The sequence below is a fragment of the Austrofundulus limnaeus genome, unplaced genomic scaffold (genome assembly GCF_001266775.1).
Source record: "Austrofundulus limnaeus strain Quisiro unplaced genomic scaffold, Austrofundulus_limnaeus-1.0 Scaffold45, whole genome shotgun sequence".
Classification (NCBI taxonomy): Eukaryota; Metazoa; Chordata; class Actinopteri; order Cyprinodontiformes; family Rivulidae; genus Austrofundulus; species Austrofundulus limnaeus.
The window spans coordinates 581,718-604,073 of NW_013952447.1; the positions used below are offsets into that span (position 1 = coordinate 581,718).

General features: G+C 39.9%; 1 protein-coding gene across 2 annotated transcripts in view; it reads left to right on the forward strand.

Annotated features, from left to right (window-relative positions):
• Nucleotides 1–162: 162 nt before the first annotated feature.
• ndst3 (N-deacetylase/N-sulfotransferase (heparan glucosaminyl) 3) overlaps nt 163–22,356 on the forward strand; it is a gene marked incomplete in the record, with an annotated part of 57,572 nt that continues 35,378 nt past the window's right edge. Inside the window, 5 exon segments of one of the 2 annotated variants that reach the window (XM_014007855.1) lie at nt 163–433; nt 1,939–3,220; nt 16,275–16,362; nt 18,199–18,353; nt 20,167–20,352. In XM_014007855.1, the coding sequence (XP_013863309.1) occupies nt 2,222–3,220; nt 16,275–16,362; nt 18,199–18,353; nt 20,167–20,352 (1,428 nt within the window). 2 annotated transcript variants of the gene reach the window in all.

A 22,356-nucleotide genomic window follows, 5' to 3' on the forward strand; every position in this document is an offset into this window, starting at 1 on the left:
GGGTTGTGTCAATCAAACCTACCCCCTCCCCTTCGGTCTATTCCACACTCCCCCTCCCCCTCCTCCTCCTGTTTCTCCCTCGATCGCCTCCGCTCGTGTAGGCGCTCTTTAAACCACAGCGTCTTTACGCACGCGGCAGAGCAGTCCGCCGCGCCGCCCGGACCGGACCGGACGTCCACCTGAGCTGCGGCGGAGATTCGGAAACAAGTGGCCGCTCGGATGATGACAGAAAGGAGGGGATAATTCCGACTTCTTGCCGCCCCTGGTGCTCCAGTAGAGGAGGCGTAGATAGCTAGAGGTGGGGTGAGGAAAGAGGAAGAGACGTGTGGGGGGGAGATGGCACACCGCCTCGGCAGCATCCGGAACACCGAGACTGGAGCGCCTGGACTCAGCTGCAGCCGCTGCAGCAGCGCCGCTCCGCAGCCTCTCAGGGGTAAGTGGAGGAGTCGGTGGCATCAACTTCAGCAGCTCCGAGCAATTACCTGCAGCTAGTTTGACTTCACGGGCTGCAGATATTTTTATTTTTTAAGCTGCTTTCATGTAGTTTTAGCTATTGTTTGCAACATCACACTTTAATTTTCATTCTATAGTCATTACAGCTCATTATTCTCTTCATTTACAAGTAATTACTGATTAATAACATTAAGTATTTTTATTTTATTTTACTGCAGATTATGAAGTTTTTTTCCCCCTCATACTTAGTTGTTCATTTGTGGCAAAAACTTCCACGTGAACTCATTGTTTAAACAGGCAGAGCGCCGTCTTGTGGCTGCTACGAGTAAAACACTTTCAGTAACAGGTTGAACCAGCTTCACTTTCAAGATTTTCCAACGATTTCATTTAATAAACCTCCTAAAACAATAAAACATATGTTTGTCACATTCTGTTCGTTGATGCCATCACTACGTTTTTCAAATGTAAATATTGCACAATAATTAAAACAAATATTTTTTTTTTGTCAAAATGCTCAAAAAGTACAGAAAAAATATACAATGAGCTTTGTTCCCTCTCATCTGTTCACTTTATGCTATTGTGTTTAGGGAATAAAAGTGGAATCCCTCCTCCTTTAYGTTCTCTTTGCTTGTGTTCACTCAAAGTGAGGAGCAAGCGATGCTGGATGGAGAATCCAAGGAAAAGCTTTTGATATTCAAACTGATAGAAGTGAAGAACAGGGGTGCTGAGAGAGACAGAAAGGGAGGAGGGGAAAAAACAGGAGAGAGTGAGAGAGAAAAGAGAGATGCTGTGGGATCTTTTCTTCACCCTGGCTCCCGGCACATACATTAAGATGCTAATCCTGGTCTTTTTTGTCTGTTTCTATAATTCATTACGTTTTGTTCCTCTCTGCTCTCCCTTTCCTCCCCCCTCTCTGTCTCTCTTATTCTTGCTCTTCATTTCCTCTGTACTGTCATGGGCTCTCAGTCCTCCCCCTCCAGATTAGTGCTCTTGGCAAAAGGATTCCAACTCTAATTTTGTGSTATTTCAGATGATTAGGTTCAGAAATAGGACAGAGGTGCTCAGAGTTTGGCACAATTAGAGGAATTCTCTGCGGAGCTTCATGGGACTGATTAGTTGAGCTCCCGTCCACCTCCCCACACTGCCACATTAACGCACAACCAGCTGTTGTTTATTTGGGAGGATTGACTTTTCTGTCGTGTTTTAACTGGGATGTCATTTTGCAGTGGCTGTGCGTGTGTATTTGTGTGTGTGTGTGTGCGTGTGTGTGTGTGTTTGTCAGAGACAGGCTAAGCCCAAAGGATGCAAGTTGTTTTCAATCAGTTCTGTAGTTACCAGCTGTGCCCTCACATTCCCCAGGGTGGCACAATAGGTGCACACTCAATCTCATGCTCACAAACACACACACACACACACACACACAACTAATACACACCATTCATCTACTTGCAACGAATTCACTCTTTTATCCTCCTTTCCTTGCAGATACCGATTGTCACTTACTGCGTCTTTGCTTGTGACTTCTTCACGACGACTTGAAGAGACGCATACCTCGATCCTCTTTCTTCAGTCAAGACCCCTCTTCCCTGACATCCGGCTCATCTTCCCCAGTCACCTGCCATGGTGACATGACGTACTCCTGAGTGGCTTTGCTCCTGTCTTGCACACGTAGACAATCTCCAAACGCCTGCACACGCGCTTTCTAGACRCCCGCAAACTCAAAAAAAGACACCAATTCCTCTGGCGCACAATAAGTCGACGGTTCGAGATGACAGTGGCTGTGCGGTTCCGTCGCCACTTACGTCGACTCCTGCTCCTCCTGGCCTCCTGCTGCCTCCTCTCTCTTCTCCTCTCCGCCTACTTCCTCTTCACGAACTCCTCTCCTTCCATGCACCTCGGGCAATCCGTGGAGCCCGCCTGCTCCCAGCCGCTGTCCCTGTCGCCRTACCGCCAGCTCCCGTACCCGTACCCTCCCAATCCCCCGCACACACACGTCCATACTGATCCGGTCGTGTTGGTGCTGGTGGAGTCGCAGTACTCCCAGCTAGGTCAGGACATTGTGGCTATACTGGAGTCGGCCCATTTCCAGTTCCGCATGGAGATTGCCTCAGGAAAGGGCGACCTTCCGCCCCTGACAGAGAAAGGCCGCGGACGATATTCKCTCATCATTTATGAGAATCTGTTGAAGTACGCGCACGCAGATACGTGGAACAGACAGCTGTTGCATCAATATTGTACCGAGTACAGAGTTGGCATCATCGGCTTCTACCGCTCCACTGAGAACTCTCCATCTGTCCTCAAACTTAAAGGAGTGCCGCTGGTGCTGAGGACCAACCAGGCACTTTGGGACTGCTGTGTGGTGTCTAGCTCTCCTCTCCTGCACTTGACCAAACCTGGCACAGATCGAGGAGCCTTACCTGGGGAGGACTGGACCTCATTCTCCTCAAATCACTCCACGTACCAAGCTGTGTTGCACGCACGGGCTAAAGACGGAACAGGGGCAGGCAGTGGGGATAACGCAGGACCTGGCTTTAGTTTAGGCCTCCAGGCTACTGTGGTACAGGACATGGGACTGTACGATGGGGTGAGACGAGTGCTCTTTGGTCAGGGACTGGGCTACTGGCTCCACAGACTCATCCTGGTGGATGCCATTTCCTACCTCACAGACAGGAAGCTGACTCTGGGTCTGGACCGGCACATCCTGGTGGATATAGATGATATTTTTGTCGGCAAAGAGGGCACACGCATGAACACCAAGGATGTGAAGGTATTGCTGGGGGATTGTGGTGGGATCAGGGGCTTTACAGCGAGACAGGGAGAGGGAGGGTGATGTCAGGTAGAGGCCAGGAAAATAATTAGAATCATAGCTTTGATGTAGCTTTTTTGCTGCAAACAACCACAAAAACAGCACAATTGGGTATCCGATTATTTAACACAACTGTTTGTCACATTCCACTTTGCAAGCATGCGTTCTATTTTCTTTTACAAAACGGACTATTTCTTGCTCTCATGTGAAGCAAACATAGTTTTGTTTATTTATTATTAATTTTTTTACACATTACTTATGATTTAGGTCGTACAGTCAGATTTTTAAGCACTACAGTGAGCATTCCACGTTATGTAGCAAAGAAAAAAATTAATGCTTTTTTTGTTTAAATTAGACAATATTCATCAAAGTCTGCATATTTTAACTTATAAATATTAATTTTTTTACAAAGCGCCATATCAACAGTTTTTTATGTAGAACAAAGTGGTTATGTCATAAAACAAAACAAACAAAAGATTGGGAGTGTATTTTTTGAACTTGTTTATTTTTTATTCTTTCATCTAGAACCTTTACATTTTCATACTTTGTCGGATATTTAAAGGAAAGTTTTGGAGGAAAACATGGAAGAAAAATAAATGTTGAGGGGAAGTCACTTGAATGTTAATAAAAACTCAATAATCGTTTCAGTAAACATTTGTTGAGCAAAATAATTGTGATTTTTCCTTTTTTTTCCTTTTCATAATTAAGCAGCTCCAGTGTCAGGTCAGCCTTGTTGGATGAGCTTTCTCATTCTGGCGTTAAGTTCTAAAAATAGTGATAGACAAGAATGCAGTGATGGAGATGAGGACGTACTTTTATGGAAATGTGAGCCACCTCAACAAAGAACTGTTACTGCCCACCTCCATGAAACACAGCTTAGGATGTGTGTGAACGTGCGAATGCTTTTTTTGTGAGTCTGTTAGCAAAATATATCATGAATCAGTGGAAAGATTTTAATGAAACTCAAAAATAAAAATCTTTAGCTCTACAACTGAATAGCTTTTGAAGCCTGATTCAATATGGCTCCCACAACTAATCAAGCTTAACAAATACAAAATGGTTACAAAGCAGTAAATGTTACAGAGACTGATCTAAAATTTAATCTGGTAGTAGATGAGAGTCATCCCCAACACATCCTTTTATCCTTCTCACACAAGATCTTTGTTAAAACTGTGTCCTACAAGGCAGCGGGCGAAATGCGTTTCTTCAAAGAAACSCAGCTTCATTTTAGGAATGTGTATTTGATCACAGCTCAGGCATGAGTGCTCTCTGGAGAGTTTTAGAGGAGCATGCAAGCGTCTGTGTGTGATTCCCTTTTTGTTGCATCAAGTGCACAAGTGTCAGSGTACAAAAACAGAGCATTTTCAAATGGGGGGTTTAGCCAGAAGAGGCCATTTAAGGGAACAAAGATGTGGCGTGAAAGAGGGACCGAGGAGGGGTTGAGAGTGAGAAAGAGAGGTAGTGAATAAGGCGGCGAAAAGATGAATGGCTCTTATTTGTCTTTTTTTCCCACGTTCCTCCTCTTAGGGGGAACTAAAGGAGAGTCAGCCATCCCGGCAGCCTCTCAACACAGCTATTGTTTCAACACACGCTTGTACAAGTGAGCACACGGAAACAGACAGATGTGCTTCCGCACCCTTGTTTACATACAAAAAAGCAGAATTTGCACACATGCTAAATCCAGATTCCTGCGAGAATGCATTATTTATAAGAGAAAAAAAAAATGGAGATGGGCTGGAGCTGTGCATCAGCCGAGAACAGAGGCATCTCTCTGCCTCGCTGTGGCCACAGGGTATAATAAATAGAAAAGTGTGTTTTTGTGAGTCTGTCTCTCTCTGTGCGACTGTTTCTTGAATCCCCATTTTAGATTAAAATGTCACTTTCACCTGTCTTGTCTGGTGATGCCCAAAAAAAGAAAAAGAAAAAGAAAAAAGCCACCTGTCCTTTGCTGAAAGTCAAGCAGGAGGTGATTGGATGTAGAGGTGTGAAACGACATTATTAGATTGATAAAGATTAGCATGTTTTCACGATGTACCAAATCAAAAGGACTGTAGGATCATTTATAGAATAGATTCAATGCGGAAAACGTAAACAATATTGCAAAACTGGACACTAAAAGTTGAAGTTACCGTGCGTAACGTGTCCACTACAGGGACACATGGAGACAAACGAGACAAACAACCATTCATGCTTTCACTCACAGTTTTGATGGGGTGTACAATCCTGGTCCTTTAGAGCCACTATCTTGCCCAGTTTAGAGGTTTCTCCACTCCAACCCATCTGATTTGAATAAATGCAGGCTTCTGCAGGAGAGGCACTTCATTCCCTGAACCAGGTGTGTTGGAGCAGAGAAACAAGTATAACATGCAGGATAGCGGCACCCGAGGACCAGGATTGGACACGCCTGCTTTAGAGTTATCAGTATAATGTATGTTTTTAGTCTGTGGGTGAAAACTTCAATCACGCAAAAGGACGACCCCAGACTTATTTGTTGTGAGGCGTCGGCGCATCACGGTGCCCCTGTTCAGTAACTTGAAAACTATTACGCTGTACTTAAAAATTCTGATAAAATTGTGATTTTATTGTAAAAAAAAAAAAAAGAAATTCTGATGGTATTTTTGTCGTGTTGCCCACCTCTAAGTGGATGAGTGAAGCAGAAAAAAGCAACATGCGGTGGAGAGTGAAGTGGAGAGAAATCCCAACCCTGAATATATGTATCTAAAAAAGATGAGAGTGCATATTCACTCACACACACACACACACAGTGCACGCATCCATGTGCACGCTCACAAAATGAGCACACAAGCGCTCTCCAGTTGGAGGTTTCATTTTAAGTCTGCCTCACTCTTCAGCTTTGTAGCATTAATATACATGAGGATGAACCGCTGCCGTAACAGAAGGGAAAAAGGGAAGACGGGGGAACAGAAAGGAAGATGGAAAAGATGGACAGGGAGAAGGTCAGAAAAAAGACCGAGCTGCGCCTTTTAAAACACGTCTTTCTCGTATTAGGCAATCACAGAGAAGAAGAATTTTGGAGATAGGAGAGAAACGACAGCTAAAAGGAGAGAAGGAAGTAGTCAGAGGAAACCAGGGGAGGGGAGGTGGGGGTATAGAGCCTGGGGAAGAGCTTGTAGCTAACTTAGCAATTTCAGAGAAACAAAATGCTGAGGGGAAACGGRGGAGCAGTGTAAGGTAAGCGGGAGAGAAGAAGAAATATTTTTAGCAGCTCTTGCCTTATTGATGTTGAGCCTCAGGTAGAGTTGTCAGATTACAGTAAGATCAAAGCGTCTTCCTGCTGCCAATTGTGTAAGCAAAGGGGAAAAAAATCAGACACTGGATGTCATAATAATGACATCAACAGATTTGATTTATTTTTAGATGTCTATGTTAAAATGCTGATAAAGTTAGATGAGTTAATCATGTTGGTTAGATGTCAGACGGATTCATTAATGAAAGTATTTTTTAAATATTTCATGATGTTAAAAACTGTTCAAAGGATGGCTCATGAGATGATTTCGTAAATCTCTAATAGGAACTCTACATTCGGCACCCACGGTTTGCTGCACATTCAACAGTTTTATAAAGGGGTCAGAAAGTTTCATTTTATTCACATAAGTTCTGTTAATTTATTGCTTTACTGTGTTTTGAGTTGTTCCATGATTATTTGAAGTTAGTTCCTAACATTTCTTCTTCCAGAGTATTTTTTAAAAAATCCAATATGTTTCGTTTATTTAGCTGCACCATGTCACAATATGCAAATCAGCACAAATTCCRGCTTCTCAGGTGTACATTTGCATAGTTTCTGTTCATGTTTGCTTTACTTTTAAGCACTTAAAATCCCATATTATTTACCATTCAGAGTAACTTAATTTTAAAAGACTATTTGGTTTTTGGTTGGCTTTTTATTCAAGAAACACAAAAACTGAAACTACTGTATTTTTAAAACTTTGCATAATTTTAATACATGACAGTGTTTTATGACAATTCACACTTTTTAAATTGAACCACTTTACATTGTTTATTAATCAGTCAAACGTCATTGTAAAGCTTGTGAAAGTTGTATATATTTTTGTAAAAATATTGAAAAAATCTAGAATTTTGAACAGTGCCAAAATTACTGACAAAATTCAGAAATAAATATATAGAATAAAAAGAAAAAAAGGGCTTTATTTACATTCAGAAAAGACAGTAATCAACACAGATTTTAAATATTAAGTATATTAAATGAAGCTAGACAGGGAAAATAAAAACAGAAACAAAACAGATAAACTGAAGTAAAGGTAAACTACGTTAGCTTTAAGTAAAATAAACACAAAACCAATTAACACCAAGTTCAAGTTTAAATGTTACATAAATACTTGTAGTAAATTAACTTTGAAAAAAATTACAAGTTTGAACTTTAAGTAGGAAAAAACTTAGCAATAAAATCAACTTGAGATTTTCTACAATTTATGAAAATGCCTTTTTGCTAATTTTGTGAAGACTGAAACATTAAAAAAAACTTGCAAAATCAAAGTAAATCTGATAAACATGTAGGAGTAAGATCATCTTGTACTTAAAAAAACATGTTTCAAAATACACAAAGTCAATGCAGAGACCTTAAAGTAAACACATCAGTAAAATAATTTAGTTGTACATATCTCTGAACAACCTTAAAACYCCAGTGGCTTTAAAATTTACTGTATGTGAAATATTTCAAGCTGATCCTTCATGTAGTGGTGCTGATCTATATCGTTCCTCCATGATGAATATTTTGGATTTCACCTTGCATCAGAAAACTAAACATATATAGAAACAAAAGGAAAGTTTTGAGGTAAATGAATCTTATGGAACCACTGTAGAATTACTTCACAGTTCCATGAGACCAGATGGCAAATCGATACCATCATGAGTATTTGTGAGTGACACGCAAACAATGTGAGAATGCAAAATCTGTCTGATCTCTTCTGGTTGATCAGCAGCTGATGTCGAAGACTTCCTCAGAGCGTGTTTGAACGCCTCGTCTCGCTCCTGCGAAGCCAACATTCAGTCTCCCGCTCGGATAAAGAGAGGCCAATTTAAATGCCACCCTCCTTTTCTTCATTAGTTTCACCCCTCAAGTTCACGCAGTGACAAACAATACCTGCATCTCCCCTTCTCTGTCTGTCTACACACACACACACAGAGCGCTGTATTTCCTCTATTAAAATGATTCACAGGGAGGCACCCCACTGATGACATTTCTCAAAATGAGGGATGATGCCAGTCAAAAACCTCCATCACCGAGGCTGCTGTTTCTGCTTGTGCACTTTAAAAAAAATGCACGCCTGTACGTTTTCTGCTCCTCTCTCCCCTTAGTGGAGGTGTCTYTTTATCTTTAGATCCCTCTTTAACACCTCTCCCCTTTCCTCTTCMTCCTCATCCTCCTCCAGTCACCTTCTCCCTCCTCACTCCAGTCATTGATCGCTATCTCTGGATTGTTTGTATTCCTCTCTAAACCTCTTTTCCTCTCCGCAGTGTTTTATGTAGAGGTGTAATCGCATCCATACAAGCATATGTCTACATAAATAGACAAGTTAAAATGTTTTGTCTTAATCAGGTTATATTACCAAAATGAAAAAAAAAAAGGCCTCACATTTAGGATTGCATAAAAGCCATCACCTTTCAGGCTGGAGTTCTAGAATAAGAACATTTGTATAGTGAGAAATAACAGAGCTGTAGCACTTTTGATAAAACCTTAACCATAATATAATACAAAAAGCCATGCAGCACTGTGAGATATTCTGTGAATAATTTCAGCTTCCAGGGAAATGAGTTCGATAAATTAAGAGTTGATAAATTTCATTTGCGTGCCTGTTTTTTTAAATTATTTTGCTCTTTTTCTACTCCGCAGCATAGGGAGAAGCGAACACTCACTAGTTTCCACACTACGTAAATTTTGTAAACTTATGTAAACTTTGCAAGCAGCGTGCGGGTGACACCGATTATTTTTATGAAGCCRGAGGAAGACACTTACAGAATAAATTGTGCCGGCTTGGACAGAGGAGGCGGGTAGCAATGCTACAGCTTCAGCTGTTACAAGCTGTCCAGGTCAGTTTGCAACTTTTTTTTTTCGCACATAAATTTCATAAACTTTCATAAGCAGGGCATGGGTGTTAATAGATTAGATTAAAATGGTCTCCAAACATTGTTTAACGTAATAATTTCTRAGACAATTCATCATTCAGCAAAATTTGTTTTTGCGACAGGCCTATTCTAAGGTTAGTTGGCTTTGGCAGCCATCTTGAGTTAAACTGGTTAGTCAGTTGTAGATGCCACTGACTATTTCCTGAAGGTTTCATTAAAAAAAATGTGGTGGTTCCATAGATTTGTAGATAAATTTTGCTAACAGACAGAGTTGAAACCAAGTTGGTAATAGCAAAATTTGACACAAAAAAACCCTACACAATCTGTTAGTGTTATAAATCAGCCTCAGCTACGATCACCCCCGATTTTASTTCAATATCTGTAAAAATATAAGAGATAAAGCCTGTTTGGATTTTTTAACACTAGTTGGCTGTGGTGGCCATATTARATAGATTTGAATGCAAAAGTTAAACAGCTACTGTACAGATGTACATCTTTTATTTACTTTCTGCAAGTTTCTGTAAAGTTTGTCCAGTTCATGAGATATTTCAGACGTGCGCAAAAATATCATCAGCTGTCTTTGCGTGTTGTGTGGAAAAAAACCCTCAAAACATTAAATGACACATCCCAAATTGTACACACTTTGTGCTGCTGTTCCTGATAAGCATTATTTCATAATGTACCACTTTTTTTTGTTTTTCTTTACTATTTGAACACAACAGCTTAASTTAAGTGACTTAACAGAACCTGAAGTGCTCTTCTCCCTCCAGCACTAAATTAAAGKATCATTTCAACATCTTACCCAGCTAGGAGATAGTTGCTCTCCATGTGACTGTGTCGCACTGACGAACAAGCATGAATGGAGTGAATGAATAGCGCCGATGCTTGAAATGAATGAGTGTAAATATTTAAACTAAAGAGCTTTTTTCCATCCCCTTGTGATTATTTTTTATTTATTTCTTTGTCTAATCTGAAAACAATACAAGAATGGTTTTATGCTAAATTGGTGCTCTTCTGATTTCTTTGAAGTATTTTGGCTCTGGAGCTCGTGGCTCATTGTGCAGCTCCATTTAGAGTTAATCTTTAGAACTAATTAAGTCAGTCAGACGAAAGCTCTTCGCTGTATCAGTTTGCGTCTTTGCCAAAGTGATGAAGAGAAAAAACAGGAATAGAGTGTGAAAGATTTAAGAATGAGTAGAGAGATGAGACAGAGAAGAAAAAAAAGGAGATTGTGTGGAGCCTTTCGCTCAAGGGAGCCTAATCATTTTGCCATATTTGGGGTCAAATGAATTTTCTAAAAGTGTTTATTTCATTTTTTAAGGACAAAGTTATAAAATGCTTCCAGTGTGATGCAATGAAAATTCTGATCAAAACAAATCAAATGATCACAGTGAAAGACRGAAAAAACAAGTTGTGTTTTTTATAAATTATACAATGTAAAGGATTTTCAAGTGTTTCAAACACAGAGAAAAGAAGCCCTTCTCAATGTAATGAACTCCCCGTGGAGAGCATATGTCCACAATATTTTTAATTACGTGTTTTGTTTAATTAACAATTTCCGTCCCTTGTTTTTCCCTACTTGGAATAAACTCCGAGGCTGTGGCTACGTGCCATGAATTTCCCTTCCACAAAAACGAGACAGGATTTGCTGTCAAACCAATCACACTGAAACTAAAATCCTTGAGGCGCTGCCAAGTGGAATTTAGCGTGAGGATAGGGACACCAAAGCAACCATGAGTACCTAAATGGAATGAAGTAGATGAATTTGTAAAATGCTTAAATATGAAAAAAAAAAGAAATAAAAAAAGCTACACCRACTTGACAGGAATGGTTGATGGAGAAAGAGAGCTGGATGAAGGAAGGAGTGATTGTTGGGGAGACTGGCATTAACGGGGAAGGTGCTCTTTCGGCTCATCAAATAGAGATGCCTGACCCAGTTAAACTTGCTGGCGTAGCTTTCGCGTACGCTGATGTACGCACTCAGACACGACGCACTCATGTAGATGAATCAAAACTTTTGACTTGCTTTTTGCTCAGCAATTAAACCCCGCAAATGTGCCTAATTTCCGTGTTTCTCTCTTCTCGCTTTCAARTCCGCTGGTGCGTGAAATCCCACTTGCAACAAAGTTATCTTATAATTACTTTATTATTTTAGATCCCCCTAGCCAAGCTTAAGGCTTTGAAAGGAAGCAGTGCAGCTRAGAGAATGACAGAATGGGGATATGGTGCAGAGGTGGTTTGGCGTAAAAAAAGGTTTTTGCTTTTGCTTTTTTCGAACAGCAGTGAATGCCAGCTGTCCGGATGCCTGTCTCCCATCTGTTTGAACCCCAACATCTATCTGGCACGTCTCCCACTGCTTACCACACACGTACATGAAAGTACACATAAACAGACATGTGCTGTCACTCACGTCTACGCAGGAACAAAAACGGCCTCGCCTCTGACTCAAGCAGCATATARAAGCTGAGGGGAATGGGTGCCATAATAAGGGCTGTGGTTAACTGCCAATCCCAGTGTGCGTTTTTATCTTTGTCGCTGCGACAGTCAAAATCTCTCAGGTCTTCCTCCCCGTGAATCCACRTTTCCCCTTCTTACTTTTGAAGTARCTCTTGTGGCCCGTTTTTAAAACCATTCTCAGCTCTGAGCCTGGAAAGCTACCCAACAAATTGAGATTGGCGTTCTGCTGCTTTAAGCTGCCCGTCTGAAACCGGCTGCTGTTCCCCTCAAACGAACACCAGGAGGGAGCTTCTAAGTTCCTCAGAGTCGATAGGGTTGAGAAGGTTTCCGCTCATGAAGGTTCCTCTGCTCACATGTTAAATAATGTCCTTTGCTTCTGAGGATTTCGATTTTCTTGTATTCTTTAAAAATGGTCTTTGTGGATAGTTGCTTTGGTTTTCAAATGRCTGTGAAATGTTTTGCTTTGGACTTTGGCTGCTTTTTCAGCCAAATTTTGTCCAATCCTTGTGTCGTACATAGAGAAGTTGTTCGTGGTATATTAGCAAAAGGGGAAAGTAGACAAATAGAGGACTAAGAAACAGTTGCAGTTGTTTTTTTAGAGGAATGTTCAATTGTTGTGTGATGTAGGATTCTAGGGAAGACCATGGCATTTCTAGATAATGTTCAAATATRTCTGCTTCTTTACATGATTAAGCTGTTAGCTAGCATTTGAAGATGGCACAAAAGTGTTCCTGAGCCTGTGCATGAATGACTGTAACAGAATCAGGCCTGTCTTAATGCAGTTCTGCCTGAGGGCCTAAAGATCACAGGCATCCAACATGAAGTTTCAGCTTTCAATGTTTTTTTTCTGATTTTCCAATGAGGAATTTTTTTTTTTATTGTTCCACTATTTTACATGTAGTGTTTTTTGCACACTCATCTCATCTTTAACTCTGAGATTCAGTGACTTTAAATGCTCTTTCTATTTGCTATACCCAGTCATTACTGACCTTATGCTAATTGCCTTAATTAGTTGCAAAATGATGCTTCAGCTGTTTCTAATTTTTTACCACTTAATTTTTTGAATAAAATCTGTTTTTTTCTAAAAAAATACAATTTCTTATTTTTAACATTTATGCTGTTTGCTATGTTATATTGTGAAACAAATGTGGGCATATAWGATTAGCAAATCATTGCATTCTTCTTTATTTACTGTGTGTTTTACATAACTTCACATCTTTTGTGGAGTTTGAATTTCAGCTAATAGATGATCGGGAGTCACCTGGTTGGTGCTAAAATCCCATTTTAARCTGTTATCTTTAGCATTTTAGTTAAGTTCAGCTTTAGAAATGAAATCAAATTATGTCTTTGTGACAAGCTGCAGATTACAAAGTACATAAAGATCCAATTTAAACAACACTGAACTGGTTCATTCATTGAGTTTAAAATCCTTTTTAAAGCTAAATAAAGGAGTCATACATCAAAGTTAAGTGGCTTAACARTCATTACTTTGAAAATGATCAAGTACTGGACTGAAAATGAGTTACAAGTAAAGTCCAAAGAAAAACATTGCAGATATTCAGACAATCTGAAATAAAAAAAAAACATTGTTCAAAACCACTTTGAAAAATTGTGAGAGTCTGATTCATAGAAGCAAAATATAAAGAAATGAAGGACGACTCAAGAGATTTAGTGCTCCATATGTACGATTTATTTTAGCTGTAATAAATGAAAGAGTTTTCATATTGAGATTTTTTTTAATGTTTCGAGGATGTGTAGATGTGAATTGCAGTGGAGTGTTCACCTGTTACACTGAGATGAGCGTTTGTACAGTGAAATGATGTTCTGATGTGTTCTTTGTGACAGGGTAATTGACTCAGTCTGCTAGAGAAAAGAGCTCCTCTGTCCTTGTAGTGCATCAAGGAAAAAATCCCTCCAATACTCAGCTCCTGAAACGTGAGGCTTCTGGAGGAAGTAAACCATGATTGACAGCCCAGCACATCCTTTTCTTTTCTTTCTTTTTTTATTTATTTTTTGTTTTGTACGGCTAATTTTGCAATCATTTGTTATCATTTAGGTGTTACTCCAGCTGCGGTTATGGTTATGTGGCTGTTTGAGGTTGTTTGAGGCAGATAAACTTGTGGTTTGACACCTCACACTTGATGCCCTCGAGCCGTATGACAGCGAGAACAGATTCCTATGAAATGTAGCGTTAAATGCTTTGATAACCACATGAGAGCTGAAATGTAGTTGAGAGAGCTGATCTGTGAGCAATTTGTTGCCTGAGAAAGTTTCAGAATCTGCGCTGCACTTGCAGATAGGGCAACGCTTCTTCTTTGAACTGACTGATTTGAAAGTTAGTTGCTTTTTATTTTTATTTTTTGATGAAACAAATTCACTAAGTCCTCAGTGTTCTTTTCAGAATCATCCAGGTTTGGTTCATTGTGGCCTCCTTTCATAACTCCTTCATCGCAACTTTGTGTGCTCTCATTTCCAGGACCTCCTAAAGTAAAAACTATTTAAAACCACAGCAGAATAAGGAGTTTTAGAAGTTTTTTTATTTATTTTTTGCTCACAGTTCTGCACAATGTGATTGCCTTGCAAGTTATAGAATCAGGCCTAACCCAGACTGTCACAGTTAAAAAAAATAAAAATAAATAAAACATGCAAAAGCAGCCGATCACGCTGTTTGTTGCTTCAAGTCCCACAAATACTTCCTATGTGGTTTTGGTATTTTTTTTTCTTATGGATGTTAGGCAGCAGAATACAAATGAGATATTTAAACTAATATATTGCACGCTTGGGCACACACCTACACTCATTCTCATATATGCCAACAGACACGTTAATAATGCATTTTGACCGAGTGCATCGGGGAGTGTATATTAAGTTACAATGCAAAGCACTCAGCTACAAACTTAATTTAATTCTTAAGTCTGGGTATCCTCACATTTGGCTCCGTGCACGCACGTCTGGAAGATGTAGAGGATGTCATAGGGGGGGAGACAAGGGATCAGATTAGGGGATTGTGCACATCTGTCACCGTTGCAGCCATCTCCAGCGCCATTAAATTAAAGCTAATGAAGACGCTCCGTTCTTGCGTCTGTGTATTTGTTAGTTTGGGGAGGAAATGCACTCAGGAGGAGAGCTGGTGGATGAGAGGGGAAAGAGTGTGAGCGCCCGGAACCAGCTCTTGGCTCTGACTCCAGCTGCTCAGGTATCATAAATCAGGAAAGGTTCCCGGGGATCGATTAAAAGCAGCACGACAAAGATTTGTAGTTTGGGTGCGGCTTGTAGCACAACAGAAAGGCCCAGTTGACTGAATTATATAATAAAACAAGAAATAAATAAGTAAAAGAAAGGTAGGTGTGGCTTTTATTTCTAAACAAAACATTTCTGGCGACACGCAGCGAGAAGTGCAGCTGTGGTGAAAACACAGAGTTGCGGAGCGTGAGAGTATACGTGCAAGGATATAGAGCCATCGAGGGAGAGGGGGGGTGGGTGTGTGTGTGTGGAGGGGGGAGGGGGGGGTCCCTCTTCCATGCTGCTTCAGCCTTCCTTTCAAATTAGCACAGCCCTGTCTCCTGAGAATGTGACATTTTCATGGAGCAAGCGAGGAAGAGATGGAGGTTCAGAGGAGGGTGGGAGGTGTGGAAGACAAATGGGGGGAAGTGGAGGGAAGGGTGTGTGTGTGTGTGTGTGTGTGTGAGGGGGGGTGGCAGTAAGGAGGCGACTGCAGGCTCTCAGAGAAGAGAGGGAGGACAAGAGTGAGAAGGGGAAAGGATGGAGAGGTTCACGGTTTCAGCTGGCAATGTTAGTGATGGATGATGGAAATGATAAAAAGTGTGTATGCGTGCATGTGCGTGTGTCAGTTCACGGGTGGGTGGGGCGGTTATTAGTCCACCCTCCAGAGGCTACTAATGCAATGACCTTCATTAACTTGCATTACTGTCGGTGTGTGCGCGCGTTGTGTGCAACTCTCTTTAGTTAACACTCATTACGGAGTCTTTGTTTAAAGGCCAGCAAACTAATGAAGTCATTAAATAAGTGAGGAAAATCCTGATGCAAGGATTGAGACCAGAGATGGAGGTAGCTTTAAGGACAGAACGGGAGTTTGTGGGCGTCGAGAAGTGAATCACAGACCTAACTAAAGAAGCACGCTGCAGCAGCGTGCTGGTGGCAGCTGCCATAGCCAGGCCATAGGGGTAAGCGTTGATGAGAACACACAGCCGTCGTGATCGCTCTCGAAGGAGCCAGAGTTCACCTAAATATACAACGGAGAGACATAAGATCTAGATCGCACATGGTTTTATCTGTGCAAGTACAGGCTGGGGAGAGAAGGACTTGATAAAATGGTGTGTCGTTTTGTTTGTGCTGTTCAAAGTGAGCGGATGGCTTTCTGTCTAAATGTAATAATTTGTATTTTTTTTTTGTTTGATTCTATTCTTTTGTCCATGTGTTCGTCTGCACACAGGCTCTGCTTGAAACCCAGAAACAGCTGCGTTCTTTCATCTCTAATTTCACCTTCAATCTGGGATTTTCTGGAAAGTTCTACCACACAGGTGGGTTCTGTTTTTGTTTATGATCCAAATATATTGGTGTCAAATCAATGCAGTAAACAAAACACTTGTTCAGGCTGCTGTTTTCGATGAAAGTTTGGTGCTTTTATTTTATTGATGACTAATTACTGTAAAATATAGGACTAATACAGTTTTGGGATTTAGCATTTTGTTATCAGCATAAATACAAGTGATGTATTTACAAATGTTCAGAAGTTATGATTTCTTCGACAATTAAATGTTAACCTTCTCTTAGTTAAATAATTAAATAGTACTGTGCAAGTTGTTTTGGAATTACGATCATATTGTGGTATAATCTCTCCTGTACTGCTCCAAGTTCAGATTTGATAAACCTTTTTTTTAATTACACTGCGAAAATTTTCCATCTCTTCAAGGCTTACAGTCTTATGTCCAGCCCAAAAATATTTTTGATTTTGCTTTGAGTCTGATATATGAAGTAGGTTTGGGCATTATTGGCAAAAAAAAAGAATCACAATAAATGTTGGCGTTTAGCCAATAACGATTAATACTGTGTGATGATTAATACACTCTATTTAAGAATATGTTCCAATTTGGGTTAAAAGTACAGACTTTAAGCTAAACACCAGTTTTTTTTTGATAGACTAAGTTAAACCGAAGTTATAATAAGTAATTTGTTTGTCATATTTGAAGCGCTTTGCAGTCAGAAAGCAAAAGACGGCCAGATTCATAGAAAAGACACCTCAGTCCACCTCTGGTTTCATCCCCATCCTGTCGAACTGACATAAAAACCCCAAACTCCTTTCTGACTGATGCCTGAAATTATTTGATAAGTGCCTAAAAAAACCTACAGGAATAAAAAATAAATAAAAATAAAAATAAAAAAGACACAAAACTTGCTGTTGATGGAGAGCTGGCAAGTTCAGGACTGAACAATTAGATTTGACAGATTAATGATATTGAATGTGTTTAGATTTTATAGTCAGGGTGTAGTTCAGTGAGTTTTAGTGACTGAGTGAAGATGATGAGGTGATTTTTGAATGTGGAACTGCAGCTGATTGAGGTGGAGCTTCAGTGGAGCTGTCGACAGATGAACCGAACCGAAGTCAGAACTTTTTCAGAGAGAGGAGGAGAGCTCAAAGGCAGAGATGGCGGGGGGAAAAAATAATCAAGACAAAGGACTACAACGAGGAATTAGGCGATCCATTATTTGGATTATAAGAGGAAAGAGAAGAAGAACTTTGACAGAATTAATTGTATTAATTGCAAAAGTGCCAAATAATAACTGTCAAAAGTTTTTCTGATGATTTATTACACACGATACGATTTTGCCCAACCATACTATGCAAGAGGAGAATGTGTTCTATTTATCTTGCTATTCTGGAAATTTTTCCTGTTTTTAAGTCTTACCAAGTACATTTTTCTTACTGCACTTGCAGATTATTTCACTTAATTTGAGAAGATTAAAACTATATTCTAGTATGTTTTTACTTATTTTTAAATGTCTAATCTTTACAGTGTTTTAAATCATGCAGCTGAAGTAACAGAAAAAAAACTGGTGAAAGTTAGTTATTTACCTTCTTTTATCTGACACAGAATATTTAATTAATGGAGCATCTGTTATTTCAATGGAAAACCTTGTTTTTGTTTTGGCTTCAAATTGCCTATTTATAGCAGCGTAACCTTAAGAAAATGCTTTTTGATGGTTTTCCTACCTTGCATCAGCAAGAATTCACGTTGACTTGCAACTGCAACATTTCTTTTTATATTATATTCTTTGTTTTTATGTATGTTTCATTCTCTGTCCTTTCTGTCCTTGCAAATTTGTCTTTTTTTTTCTTTCTTTTTACGTATATTCAGGCACGGCAGAGGAGGATGAAGGAGATGATCTACTACTGAAGTATGTAGATGAGTTCTGGTGGTTCCCCCACATGTGGAGCCACATGCAGCCTCACCTCTTCCACAACGAGTCGTCACTGCTGGAGCAGATGGTCCTCAACAAGGAGTTTGCTCTGGTGAGATGGATGCTCGAGCACGTACACGTATTTCTTGCAGCTGTCGGCTTTGTTGCTGTTGTCTCTCTCGTGTGTCTTCTTATTCGTACTCCTTTCCCCATGATTGGGTTTTCTTCAAGGACTTCTGGTGCTGCAGGTGCTTATTTCTTTTGTTGCAGCAGATTATGCTCATGATGTTCTCAGGCTACAGCACTGGATCTGTTTGAACAGACAGCCAATTTAGGCTAGAAAACAACAACAAAAAAAAAACACCTTTTGTAATGGAATATAGCTTCTACCATACAACATAGTATTAAAATGACTTTTATGTTTATTGAAACTCCCTAACCTTGTTAGTTTGACAATAAAACACAACATAAACTAACAAATAAAATTGAGTGTTTCCACCTGCTGAATGTTCGATTTATACAAGCCAATTTGATGGTTAGAGTACATCAAAGTTATGATTGCACCCATGCACTGTATAAGAATGGTTTGTTCTTGTTAGGTAAGGAATGATACCCAACGAGGTGTTGATTATTAAGAATTAATGAACAAGGTCACAACCCTTAGATGAGCAGGAAATTCTATTAACTCTTGATTATGAACTCCTCAAAAAGTATTTTCATGGTTGCGTGCAAGAAAGGAAAAGCTGTTAATCTACCCCTTAATGCAGCTTTCAATCAAAATTTGTACTTTTTCACAAGCCTCAACTGAGTTTTCTTAGTAGCGCTTTGGGAATTTAACAAAAGCGTCCCAAGCAAAATTTATTGATTTTACCCCTTTTTGCAAACAAAATGGGTGGATTTATCTAATTGTTAACCAACTCAAATCCCATTTGAGCCCCCATTTAATGTTATGAACTAGCGATCCGCAGCGCTGTATTTTAGGCTGAACCAAACGTGTAGTGAAAGTGTATTGTCTTGTAGTGCTTGCACTTGTTTTACAATTTAAATTGGTGAACACTTTCCAAAGCAAACTGCTACTAGTGGTTCTTTTTTTCCAGGATTAATGGATGCCTTGCAGCCAATCAAAGAAACTTTGATGCATAACGTGCAAATACCAGTTTTATGAGAACGTTTGGTTGCAGAAGTGCAGATTACATCAAAGAGGCCAACACGATGTAGAATTCAACTTTGAAGTTTTGCGTTTATTTAGACTGGCACACTTCAGCTCACCTTGTGGTCCATAAGGTTGTTTTTCATCTCTGTTTTGGTTTTCTTTTACCCACAATGCTTTGTTGCTATATTTATGAGTGAAGATGATTACTATGACCACATTAGGCTGTAGTGTCACCCATACAAGACAGCAAAGAGGGCGTATTCATGCCATTGAAGGTGAGCCTACATTTCAACTGTGGTCAGTTGTATACACACACACACACACACACACACACACACACACACACACACACACACACACACACACACACACAAATAAACACAGACACGCAGACACACTCGTACTCACACTTCACTCTCTCATTCCCTGACCGCTGATACTTAGCTTTGACAGTGTGTGTAGGTGTGTGTCAGAGCAAAGGACAACACCATCAGTCTTCTACACGCTCCCAGCAACCAACCACCCGCAAGCTCACACACATACACACACAGACACACACGCTCTCACAAACCATATTTTTTCTAATTTCCAACCCGAAGGCCAAGACCATAACAAACACAACAAAACCCCAGGTGCTTCTCCCACAAGGTCAAAGTGTTTGGTTCTGTGTGTTTATGTGCCTCAAAGTCCTTTGTCTCCGAGCTGTAAATGTGCCATCATTTTTGTATTTATTTATATAACCTTGGCGTACGCATCTGTCTGTTTCCTCCAGGAGCACAGCATCCCAGTGGACATGGGCTACGCTGTGGCCCCCCACCACTCAGGGGTCTACCCGGTGCACCTGCAGCTCTACGAGGCGTGGAGGCGCGTGTGGACCATTCGGGTGACCAGCACTGAAGAGTACCCCCACCTCAAACCTGCCCGCTACCGCAAGGGCTTCATTCACAACAACATAATGGTGAGCATGAGCTGGACCCCTCTTAATCAGATTATTCAATTCATTTCTAAAAGAAAGGGCAGCGCTTCACCTTAAACCCTCATTTCCAAACGCGCTCGTCCTCACAATCAGGAGCTGCACTCTGATCAGCTGAAAATGTTTCTGCACTTTCATAAAAAAATGAGCGTCCTGTTGGTAATAGCTCATCTTTTTGTGAAGCTCAATGCTCAAAAGACGGCCCACAGCTCCTTTTTAATTCTTTAATCACAAATACCTGAGTGACTGTAAAAGACATGTCCGTTTTTTGCTGCTATTTTGTTATTTACAAGGCTGAAAATAAATATTTCTGTATGTTAGGCAAGGACAGCAATGAGATTTTCAAATGATAAAATATTAATGAAATTATTTCAGTTTATTTATTTAGGATTTTTTTATTTTCAAAAGTTAGAGATTCTTAGGTTCACAACCAAAAATTGTAGGCAAACAAAAGTATTGTTTTAGATTTGGCGTTGTACACAAATTAAAGAAAAATATTTATTTTTCACAAGTTTTCTGGACGTTTGGCCTTATCCACGAATAAGATTTGGACCCTGAAGAGTGGCGGAAGGTGCTCCTCTGGTAGACAGCCCGTGATATTTGTGTCTCATTCTGTTTGTACTGCAAATGCTTTCAGATACTTTGTCTTTTTTAAAGGTAGGGGAGAATAAACGGGAGATATATCCCTCTTTCAGTTGTTGGTTGTACACAGCTGACTGACAGCTCACAGCAACGAAGGGAGGGGCTGGGAGTTCTGCTCTGTGCTTTATGAGTAGAATATAAACCTCGCACTGTCTGTCAAGACATTTAAAGGAATTTAAACCACAGAAAATGTAYGATGGATATGGTTTTGTCAAATTTAAGTATGGTGGTATATAAATTGGAAACCATYCCATGCCTACGGTTATTAAAATCRCAAGCCTTTAATTAAACTATAAGTGCATTAGGCAGTATTCTCGTCCTCCCCAGGTTGAAAAACTATTTGCAAAGTAAAATGAAAATAATGAATAATACATTTCTAAGCTAAATCAAACTAAGCCCTGTTTGGATAGCCTGCACTGCTGCTAAGATCTTTGAAAAAGTGTTTAACTGCTGTCTCTGTTCAAATAAGCGTTTGTCTAATACTAAATTGTGTGCTGATTGTTTCTTGTGGCTCTTAACAGAAAATCAATGATGCTGTGCGTGGTGTGTAACCTCTAAGTGTTTGCCTATGCTTATGGGTGTGGGATATTTGACCTTCCCTCACCAAAGTGTGTTTACTYGATTCAATATTTATTGGCTTCTCTGTGCTGCTACAGGGAAAAACTTTTTTTCTGAGTTTGTGCCTTTGAATACTGCAGGGTGTGTGTGTGTCATGTTCTGAAAATGGAGCTGCAGGAGCATTTTAATGCTTTTATGCTTCAGTGTGTAATCATCAATCACTGGTCGAGACAGCATTAGAATGAAACTTTTGTCAGCYGTTTTACGTAAGTAAGTTTCGTCACCAGTCTGCCTGTCTGTCCTCCTCCTCCTTTTTATTCACCTGTCAGTCACGTTCTTATTGAGTGTACGGGACTGGTTTTCCTTTTTCCTTTTTTTTGTCATTGACAAAAGAACCAATCACATCTGACAGCTAAATTATCAGTGCATGTGTTTTTCTGCCCTATTTGGTTCTCGAGCAAACAATGTAAAGCGACAGCTGTATCAATTTTCCAATCACTCCTGCCTTTGATTTTTTTCTTTTTTTGATGTCTTGTCGTAAAAGACAAGCCGTTTAATTTTTACGTCTTTTCAGCGACGACGAGCTCCTTTTCTGGCAGGCTGTAATATGTTATTGTACGTTAATAATCAGAAGGTATTGAGAAGCATGACCGAGTTCATCACTGAATCGTGGAGCAAGGATAAATGTTCAATAATTTATGACATGATGCAGTAAAAAAAATAAACAGAAACAAAACAGGGAATAAAAGATCAGTATGACGAAGATACAGTACCGTATATATATATATA